The sequence below is a fragment of the Gouania willdenowi genome, chromosome 21, assembly GCF_900634775.1.
Source record: "Gouania willdenowi chromosome 21, fGouWil2.1, whole genome shotgun sequence".
NCBI lineage: Eukaryota > Metazoa > Chordata > Actinopteri > Blenniiformes > Gobiesocidae > Gouania > Gouania willdenowi.
This window is the reverse complement of record NC_041064.1, coordinates 1,675,762-1,687,459: the sequence shown is the minus strand read 5'-3', so window position 1 is coordinate 1,687,459 and position 11,698 is coordinate 1,675,762. Positions and strand designations below refer to the sequence as shown.

The window sequence follows — 11,698 nt, the reverse complement described above, 5'->3', positions numbered from 1 at the left end:
GGCTTTCAAAGCATCTCACAGAAAGTGTGAAAAGGTAGAAAAGAAACGACTGTGAAGGAAATATGAAATGTGTTCATGGTCAGAGACGCTGTTCATTAGCTTCTTTCACCTGCTGTGATTGAACTGTGATGTGTGAGCAACAGGAAAACGACCAGCAAACATTACTGTAGATTATTCTGTCAGGACTTGGTACACATGCTAACGTGCTAAATACAGGAACTAACCAAACATTGTTTACAATCTGTCACAAAGGTTGAAAGTGTTGGTCCACCCCCACCACCAGTTTCTCTGTTCATGCAACAAACTACGATACACAACTCACTCACACGTGCTGTCCCTCAGACACACAAACTAAAGGTGGTGCTGTGACTTTAACCCTAAATTCTCTTTCTGGTGAAACTTTTGGAGAGAAAAATGTTGTTTGTTTTCTATGTTCCATCCCTGGGATGATGGTTTGATCAGTAAAGTACACGTTGTGTAGCTGGGCTTTAAATCTTAGCACATGTTGACCTGTAACTGTCACAATATTGATCCAAAGTTGCATTTTTTCACATGAAAGTGACAAACTTCAAAACACAACCAAGGAAACTCATTTCACTCAATGTCAACCCAGACTTAGAGCAAACAGATCAATACAAACGTGAACAGATCAATACAAACGTGAACAGATCAATACAAACGTGTAGATTGAGCTTCTATCACACGGACCAACATGGAGAGAGTCATTGTGGGACAACTCTGATCACAGATCGTATCAATATTCATGTCAGCATTAGAATAATAACCAATTTCAGCATTAACACCGGAAACAATGCAATTCAACTTTATTTGTATAGCGCAATTTACAAGTCATCTCAATGCGCTTATCAAAATATAAAATTGATAATAAGAAAGAAAAAACCCAACAAGATCCACATGAACAAACATTTAGTGACAGTGAGAAGAAACATCTCCCGTTAACAGGAAGAAATCTCCGTAAGAACCAGGTTCAGAGGTGGCAGCCATCTGCGTAGACTGGTTGTGGTTAGTAGACAGAAGGACCAACAGAACAGGATAGAGAGATAGAACATCAGAGTGTCTCAGACTAGTTGAGTCGTGAACCACAGATCAGGAAGTGACATCATCAGCTTCACCTGAAACAGAGCAGAGAGAGAAGGACGAGGAGAAGACACTGACTGCAGAAAAACATGATACATTATCAAGTCAGTCTGTGTTGGTCTTGTGTATTTTTTTCTTGTTCCTTCATGCGTTTTTTGAGTCATTTTGTGTATTTGTATCTCATTTTGTGTCTGTTTATACATTTGGTTTTTTTGTGCATTTTTGCTGTTAATTTGTATAATTTTCTGTATTTTTGTAGTCTAGTGTGTTTTGGGATAATTTTGTGCATTTTTTTGTGGTTTTACCAAATTTTTTGTGTGTTTTTTGAGTCACTGTGTATATTTGTATCATTTTGTGTGCCTTTGTTGTCGTTTTGTATAATTTTGTCATTTTGTGTCATCCTCTGTGCTTTTGGAGTAATTTAGTGCATTTTTGTGTGTTTCCTTTGGGATCCAAACATAATTAGATAGTGGGCCACATGTGGCCCCCGGGCCTCAGTTTGCCCATGTCTAATCCAGGGTGTAGCGTCCTCTGTGACTCTGGCCTTAATTCTAAACTCACAGAGATCTAGTCGAATAAATAAGTCACATTAGCTCCTCCCCTTTGGTTAGTATGGTTATTCTGACGCCTGCTGTGAGTTTCTATTTTTAGGCTGAAAAGGTGATAAAAGTACAGTTTGTGACCAAATAAAAGCCAATCTTTAGTTATATTCTCACCTTCGCACTCACTCAGTCACACAATGTTTCACATTTCAAAGTTTGATCCAACAATACAAACATGAAGCTTATGATGTCACTTTATTTCATCGAAAACTGGTTTTTCATTGGTTAGTGATGACGTATCATTGATTAATGTTGAATTACAAAAAATAAATGTCTGACTTTCTCCCACAGTCCAAACATTTATGTTTACTCTGTAAATAAAAACATTTTCATGGTTTGAAACAATGCAGTCAGTTAATAATTCAAAGGATGAACCAACGACAAACTATTGATCTTCTGTTTGAACGAATGATGCAGAAAACAAAGGAAAATACTGATAATACATATCAGATTATAATGTGTGTATGTATATATATAGTTTATTTAATTAACTGAACAGAAGATCAAAGACCGCCCAATCACCCGTCTATATACAGTATATATATATAAATAATTGTCTATAAGGAGGATTTATTAAGGTGAAAATGTTACTTTGTTCTGCTTTAAATTCCTAAAATTATTACTTTCATTTCATAAAATTACAACTTTATTCTAAAAAAAATGACGACTATTGAAATATTACAACCTTAATCTCATAAAATTATTACTATTTTTCAAATTTTATGACTTCAACCTAAAAAAAATACAAATATTCTTGAAATATTACTTTAATCTCATTTTTTATTTATTGTGGTCCTAATACGCCGTCATACAAACTTTATAATCTCTGCAATTAAAATTAGAGGTGTGCAGGAAAATATTGCTGGATATCTGCAGGAGGAAGAGGAGAAGGAAGAGGAAGAGGAAGAGGAAGAGGAAGAGGAAGAGGAGGAGGAGGAGGAAGAGGAGGAGGAAGAGGAAGAGGAAGAGGAGGAGGAGGAAGAAGAAAAGGAGGAGGAGGAGTCTACCCAGTGGCGCCAGACGCGCGTGCAGCTCAGACTCAGATGAGCGCGTGGAGCAGCTGCAGCTCCTCATGTGGTCACCACACCTCCAACAGGTGGGACCGTGAGCACGTGTGAATAAAGCTGGTGTGGAGTAGTTTCTATTGTTCTGCTTCACTTTGGAGGAAAAGCTTTAATGAAACTGTTTATCTGAGGACGTGATTGGAGAAGATTACAGTCTCTCATGGTGAGTAATTAGAGATTCATTTATCCTGCTTTATTAACATTATACACACACACACACACCTGGAACATCTGCGTGTGTGTGTGTGTGTGTGTGTGTGTGTGTGTGTGTGTGTGTGTGTGTGTGTGTGTGTGTGTGTGTGTGTGTGTGTAATCATGTTAGTCCAGTAGAGGGTAGTGTAGTCCTCAGTGTATGGTGATGCTCCAGCTGCTAAATGAAGTTACATTATAGATTCATTAGTAGGTAATTAGTTACTGTAGGTGTAGGTTAGGGTGGGAAAAAGTTTGATGCAACATATTTTGTGATTTTTGTTGTTGTTGTTGTTGACAGTATTAAACATCAATATTTCTCCTCAGTATGTTTTTAATTTAGTTTTTATTTATTTATCTTTAATCTCATGTCTGTATATGAGGTCAAAGGTTAACGCTACATAGAATAATAAAATGTCAGCACGACTGACTGGTGATGTTTATTATTTATTAGAAATACGACTCAGACATAGGGAATACACGATATTGATATTTTAGCAGATATGGCAATATTTTATACATAATTTGGTCGATAACTATTATTTATATTAATGTAGCTGAAGGTGGTTGAACACAGACATGAACATTGAAGAACAGTCATGTGGAGACAGGACCATCTATAAGGAGGAATAAAGGAGATATTTTTGGGGTCCATCCATAAAGTCAGTAAAATGATGGTCCATTGTTCTATGAATCTGTGATAACCACATTTATTTATTCATCTGAATAATATCCACTGTTATCCAGGAACGTTTATTATTATTATAGTCATCTTAAAGATGGAAATCCTGGTTTTAATCACTAATAAAATGGTTCAAAGTGACCAAAAATTGTGGAAAATGTGGTGAAATTGGATTTTTAAAAAGTGCAGAAATTGGTAAAAGTTGCAAATTATAGTGGATAAAAACAGACAGAAAAAGTGATAAAAAAAGGGTTCAAAGTGTCAATATTGGAACAATTAGTTTAAACTGGCAAATAATGTGTATGACAAATAGTGAATATGGTTAAATTGGCAAAAAATAATCATGAAATCTGGTGAAAAGAGGTTAAAAGTGACAATAAAGGGTCAACATATGTGACATTAGGTGTAAAAGTGGTAGAAATGGTTTATAAGTGATGAACATGTCTGGAAAGTGGAAACATGTGCAGAAATTGCATTGAAATGTGATGTAGAAGTGTCAGAAATGAGAGAAATGTAGCAAAAATACATTAAAAGGAGCAAAAATTCGGTAAGAAAAAGTGATGAAAATATGTTAAAATATGGTGAGTTTGGTGTAGGTTCAGAAAAATGGTAAAAATAAGCAGGGCTGTCACGATACTAGAATTTCAAACTCAATACCAATACTAAGGGAAAAAACCTTGATACCATTTCCAATACCACAGTAGGGCTGGGCAATACGGCATTTTTTTATTATCTCGATATTTTCAAGCTATAACACAATATATATCTCGATATTTCGCCCTTGCCTTGAGATGATGCTTTGATGCATATAATCGAACCAGAACGGCTGGGGGTACAAAATACCCCCAGCCCGTGAGCCAGATAGCAAAATAATAGGTGACATGTAGGAGTAGCAGCACCTTTGGATGAGAGATCATCCATGCTCAGCAGAGCTCAGAGGGAGAGGAGGAAAGGAGTTTATGAGACAGAAAATGGCGCTACCTAGAGTTGACGTTCCCAGCAGCGCACACTCGACCAGAGCATGTGTGGAACTCATGGATAATGTGGCGATGGTGAGATAAAACAATAAAAAAAAACGGGGAACGCAGTGACACTCTGTATGTCGGGGAGGAAGAGGAAGTTACGTGTTTACAGACTGATGGGAGAGAAAGTTGGAGGAACGCCAAAATACAGTAAGAAATACATTCAACTCTGACATAGATAGATAAATAATAATTTTGCCATCAAAAGCCTGGTCTGTTTTTTTTTTGTTTTATATAATGAAACAATGTTCAGATGTTAGAGTTGTCACTAAAGCAAAAAAATAGCTTTAAAGTCACTGACTTTTTTTAGAAAAAGGCTTTTTTCTCACCTTTTTGCTCTGAAACTGAAGATTTGTGTAAAACTTGCTCTATTCAACAGCTGATTAAAAAAGAATGAAATGAGCCAGAAACAAATTTTTTTTTGATGAAAGTAGAGGCTTCAATCTTTCAGAATCTGGTGTCAGATTTCAGATATATATATATATATATATATTTCAGTCATAGTAGAAAATATTCTGAGGGTCTTTAAATTCAGTCAAAATGCTCAAAAACGTCTGGCACTGAGGGGGGTAGAAAATCTGAAAATGGCTGGCACTGAATGAGTTAATACAATGTGTAGAGAACAATATCATCATTTAGAAAACTAATCATGTGCATTTGTGCACATTTTAAAAACAACTTCAGCTGAACAACGTACTGTACAGTTTTTTATTAAAATGTACTCATTTATTTATTTATTATGACTGACAATTGTGAATTTATCAAATACAGAATATATAAACAGTTGCCACTATTAACATGTGCACACACACTGTAATGATGACCTTCTGAGGACTGTCCCGTTATGGGAGCCATGGTAACGTAAGTTCAGAGTTCAGTCAGAGATGTCTTCGTGGACGGAGTTCAGTGTTACTTTTCTGTTACCGTTCGTATGAAACATCTTCTCTTGTATATAATAAACATGCAGTATGACGGTTGTGAGTTGTTTTGAGTCCTATTTATGTTATCGACCCACGGAGACCTTTGATCTGTACAGCGCACACACACACTCACACACAGTGACAACACACACACTCACACACAGTGACAACGCACACACTCACACACAGTGACAACGCACACACTCACACACACTCACACACAGTGACAACGCACACACTCACACACAGTGACAACGCACACACTCACACACAGTGACAACGCACACACTCACACACGGTGACAACGCACACACTCACACACAGTGACAACGCACACACTCACACACAGTGACAACGCACACACTCACACACACTCACACACAGTGACAACGCACACACTCACACACAGTGACAACGCACACACTCACACACAGTGACAACGCACACACTCACACACGGTGACAACGCACACACTCACACACAGTGACAACGCACACACTCACACACAGTGACAACACACACACTCACACACAGTGACATTCTGAAGTCAAACCATTTTCAAATTATTTAGCCATGATCCTTTTTTTTTTTTTTTTTACTAATCAACTGATCTGTTGATTAGCAGCAGCACTAGCCATGCTGACATCAGCTCGTGTTATGATGGGGTAGTGTGTTCAGCTGCAGCTGAGGGGAGGGGCTACACGTGTGTTTGTGTCTGCAGCAGCGAATAAAGTTGTGTCAATTGAAACAAGCGAGGAAAAAAAACTGGAGATATACCATAGATACTTTAACAAGTATCGTATCCAATACTCACCTTTTGGTATCGATACTTTATTCAGTATCAAGTTTTTTGACAGCACTACTGGCGACCCCAAATGGGGCCATGACCCCAAGGTTGAGAACCCCTGCATTATATAAGGGTGTGCAGCAGCAGACTGACAAACAAAATACGAAGCTTTGAAGGAAGTTAATTATGATAGATGAGCACGCTAACGTTTAATGACGGAACGTTCATCTTCAGAAGAGATGCTGTAATTATAAATGAAAATAAATAGATTTTTGTATCGTTGTGTATCATCATCGTAACAATGTAAAGAAATGCCATGTTTTTAAAACAAGACCTAATGAGAGCATGAATAAAGAAAAACAATAGGGCCTAGGGTGGAGCCCTGAAGCACCCCACAGCTGAGGGGTGACGATAGGGAGGAAAACTGCCCCGATTTCACCAAACAACTTCTCCCTTCAAGATAAGACCTAAACCAGCTAGGGCTGAACCTTTAATATCGACCAAGTTCTCTAAGGATGGTATGATCCAAATGAACTGAAATGGCCTGGCTACCAGGGTCGGTAAATAATAAAAGACTTGGTAGTGTGAACGAGTTTAAAACTGGACTAGAACACTTCATTAAGACGTTACAATCTAAAAATGATTGGAGCAGAATAAAATCTACTTTTTCCATCAACTTTAAAAGAAAAGGTTAGGAATCCTCTCATCAACATTCACTCTGTAGATCATCAGTGGGTATGGTGATGGTTGTTCATGTGGAACTCATGTTCTTCACAGTGTTTGAGTGGTGGCAGCTTCTGTTCTCACTTCTTCTTCTCTACGTTCCAGATGAACTTCACATTCTCAGCCTGTGAACTTCTGACCTCCATCACAATGCTGACATCTCTGCTCTGTGGGATCAGAATCCTCTACAGAAGCTCATCACGTGGATGTTAACGAGTTTGTTCATATGTTGGGGTGAAGCTATGGTTCCTTGGGGGTGGGGGTGCACCCTAGGGTGGGGCTTAATCCTGGGGACGCTCCTGGCCTGGGCTCCAGTGTGGTCCTGTCCCTCAGGTTGTCTCTGTGTGGAGAAGAACAGCCTCACCGTGGTTCAATGCATGTCTCGTAACCTGGAGAAGATCCCCTCAGACCTTCCAACCGACACTAGCATCCTACTGTTAGCATCCAACCGCATCACACACGTGCCCAACCACGCCTTCAAAGAGCTGCACCACCTGCAGCAGCTGGATCTGTCCAACAACCACATAGAGCGGGTGGACGTGGGGGCGTTCCAGGGCGTCTACGACAGCCTCCTCCTCCTGGACTTATCCAACAACAACATCCAACGTGTTCCCAAGGAGGTGTTTGCTCGGCTACGTGCTAAAGTCAGCCTCTCCAACAACCCGTGGCACTGTGAGTGCACGCTGCAAGAGGTCCTCAGGGAGCTGCGTCTGGACCCGGAGACAGTCAACGAGGTGGTGTGTCACACGGCCGTGCAGGACGAGTACGCAGGGAGACCCCTGATCCAGGTTCTGGACTCAGGGATCAACTTCTGTAACTTCCACCACAAAACAACAGACGTGGCCATGTTCGTCACCATGTTTGGCTGGTTCGCCATGGTCATCGCCTATGTCATCTACTACATCAGACACAACCAGGAAGACGCCAGGAGGCACCTGGAGTACCTAAAGAGTCTACCCAGCACCTCCCAGATCAGCAGAGACTTTGACACCATCAGTACCGTCCTCTAGCAGGAACAACTGTTAAATCCTAACGTTGCGTTGCACTCTACATGCTAGGGCTGGGCAATATGGACCAAAACTCATATCTTGATATTCTCTCTCAAAATGGCGATATACGATATAAATCTCAATAATCTTAATTAAAAAATGAATGTCAGATCAAAAACTGCAAGTATGCCAAATTTTATGCACAATTTTTTTCCCTATAACAGACCAGACTACTACTATAAGAGACAGCACGTGTGAGTGAGTTCTGTAGTGTGGATGTTTAGGAGAAGGTCTGGGTTAGAGTACCCTTTGTTAACAAATAAACAGTGTGGTTATTTTGTTTAACCAACTTATAACAAAACAAATACAGAAAAATAAGAAAACAGATAAGCAGCATTTTTCTGTTTTAAAATTTAATCGTGCTCCGTTTGTGTGATATTTTGATATTTACTGGAAACTAGGACAACAGCTTCATGTTTTAATCTCACCACACAGGGGACACACAGGGGGGCGGACTTTATTACAGGACTAAAAAGAGCAACACATAAGTCACATGACTGATGAACTGATTAATTGAAATGTTAATACTAGGGATGTAACGATTAATCGTAAGGCAGTTAAAAATCGATTCATAGGTATCACGGTTCATATCAACTGAAAATTGAATCGCAGTACTTTTTTAAACAGCAGAGGGCGCTATATATCCTCTTGTCCAGAAGTGGAGGCGGCGGACGGAATCTGCTAATACTTTCTTTCTGGCTGCCTTCTACTCTTAAACATGTTCATAAATGATTCCTTACCCCTTTAGCACCGAAAGAATATCTGTAATATTACGTGAATATCTGTAAAAGTCACGTTTTTCTAATAGCTCTGTCTGCTAGCATAGCATCTCTTCTTCACTGCAAGAATATCTACATGCCAACCGACCACTGGGTTACCAGCGCCCCCTGCTGGTTCAAACAAATATCTGACGTAAATACAGTGCAATGACTTTTTTTTTTTAAGTCCAATTGTTAAGGCACAAAATACACTTTTAGTTGCACTTTTAAAAAGAACTATTATGTAGTTTTGCATTATTTACTATAGAACCAGAATTAATAGGCTTCTTCTTCATTTGTATTATTCCTTTATTTAATTCAATTGCATTGTTTTGAATAGTTTATCATGGGATTCTTTTGACAATGAAAAATAAAAGGAAAATAGTACAGTATTTTCCTGAAAAAAAAAAAAGGAATATTTTATATGATATCATTTGTCTACAGTCCCATTTTGTAAAATAAATTGTGAGAGAATCGTATTTTCAACCCAGTATCATGAATGGAATCATATTGTATCAGGAGTTGAGTGAATCGTTACATCCCTAGTTATTACATAAATAAAAAATGGATGTTACATAAATCATGCACATGATGTGTGATTAAAGGAACCAGAGGTAGTGTAATGAATCTACTGGTGCTCCTCATTTCTTGTGATCAACTTCCGTGTTGTTTTTCTGTATGTGGGTACACAGATTAAAAAAAATATATATCTATATATTGATATAGGCAATATTGTCATTTTTTCTATAGAAAACTCGATATATCTTGAATCTCGAAATATTGCCCAGCCCTAGCTTTCTCTATTTCTATGTTTGTTAGAAATATTAAAGAGTCACAGGCTGACTTGTTTGTTATTGAGAATAGAACTCATCTCCCTCTGACAGACGACATATCTATGTTCCTGAATGAGACGGAGAACTTTACCTGGACCAACAATGATCTGAACAGAAGAAGAAAAAGGTGCAGGTGTCATTAACTCTGAGCTCAGGTTACATGTTCTGTGTGTGTGTGTGTTGTGTTTTAATAACCATCACCATGTCTAATCCTATGCTCAGATTATGGTGAACCAAGGTTTCAGGGCTCCTACTTCACAATAAAATTCAGTATTTCAACACGTTTTCAGGACAGCTTGAGTTCATGTTGAGGAATATTACACAGATAAAACGTCTAACGACAGAATCTGTGGGAACAAAGCTTCATGTTAAGATATTTTTACTCTGAAGGAAGCGTTCACCACGGCTTTGTCTCTGGGAACCAAATTAAATACATTATGATTAGATAAAGTATATTTAACACAATATTACAGATCGGTACCGCCCTTTGAATCTGTGACAGCAAACACTGAATGATTTCAGCCAATTCAACAAAAAGTGCAATTTAAAAAGAATAGAAATCAATTTACTCTGTTAGAATAGATCAGTAAATCACCTTCAAAATAAAAGCATAGGATGTTTTCTTGCTTCTGTTGTGGTTCAGACTCAGTCAGTTGTTTAATACTCTGCACCACGGCCTGAGAAACACGTTAGCTACGCAAACGTACATTAAATAAACTTTAACGTCTCATTTTAGAAGCTCTGATTAAACTTTTGTGCAGGTTTTTAAATTGTGGAGAAGATTCTAAACCCATGGAGAACATGTAAACTCCCAGTCTTTGTATTAGTCCAAGTCTTTGTCAGAATAGTTTGTTTCACTTGTTGGTTGGGACGTGTGTGTGTGTGTGTGTGTATTAATCTGGGCAGGATGTACAACCACGAATCATTTTCCTACTGTGTTGTGTTTCTGTTCAAAGAAAGAACAACAGGGTTCTCTCCAGCACTAATGAGCGTAGAGGAACCATGATGTTGGAATTTTGTTCCCCTACGGAGCGATGGCGCCCCCTACGCTCTGTTTTCAGCAGTGTAAGGGGCTTTTCTGTTGTTTTTTCCTTTTATCTTTTTTAAATCGGTACCGTCATTATAATTGTTGCACACTTGGACACAAAAGGGACTCCCAGGTGTGCACAGGTTGTTTTAACTCTTTTTAATCTGAATAACTCAGAAACAATCATCAGCTGCATTGTTTATTTAACACAGGCGATCTGCTCAGACGCTCCCGTCTTTACCTAAGGACCCCAAAGACCCCTGCAGCCACTTAGCTGCCCCCAATGCTGCCTGTGTGCATCCTCCGCTTGGTAACCGTTATTACCATCCAGTATAAACAGTGTAGCTTCAACCAGTCGTAGCGTATAGCATCACATAAAGCTACTTGTCATGTTTATAATTCACGGATCATTCTACATGTGCGCATGGATGTGAATCCGTCTGGTTGGAACGTGTTTATTAGGGTCAGACAGGTTTACTACTGTGTGCGCCCTGGAACAAAGATTTAAAAACTACGTTAACTTTACTTCACTAAGTACTATCTACTTCACTTGGCCCTCTGACAGATATACATTTACATTTTATCTACATTGGCAGTACTCGCTCGCACACCACGCGTTCCCTCTATGCTGTGAAAAATTCCTGGTGAGAACCCTGAACACACACACATTGTGTGTTTTCTGTGTTAGTGCATGTGATGGAGAGCAAAGGGCTCCATTAAAGGCGTCTCAGATCGTTTCCATAGTTTCCGTCTGTCTCACTAATTGTGTGTTGTGTTTCCCAACGTCATCAGACGAGTCGGAAACACATTTAAGATTAAACGCTTTCCAACAAAACATCTAATTACTCTTATTTGTTTTTGTTCATTCTTCTCCTTCACTGGGTGTTCTTTATCCTCATCATCTTTACTGAAGCTGCTCTTTATCAATCGTTGTGGGAGTGAGG

At 38.9% G+C, this 11,698-nt stretch overlaps 1 protein-coding gene across 1 annotated transcript; it reads left to right on the top strand.

Annotated features, from left to right (window-relative positions):
* The first annotated feature begins 7,392 nt into the window (after positions 1-7,392).
* lrrc3 (leucine rich repeat containing 3) lies at positions 7,393-8,274 on the top strand. The gene has a single exon (XM_028435812.1). It carries the CDS (start codon positions 7,465-7,467, stop codon positions 8,095-8,097), a length of 633 nt encoding a protein of 210 aa, XP_028291613.1. The 5' UTR covers positions 7,393-7,464; the 3' UTR covers positions 8,098-8,274.
* The last annotated feature ends 3,424 nt before the right edge of the window (positions 8,275-11,698 follow it).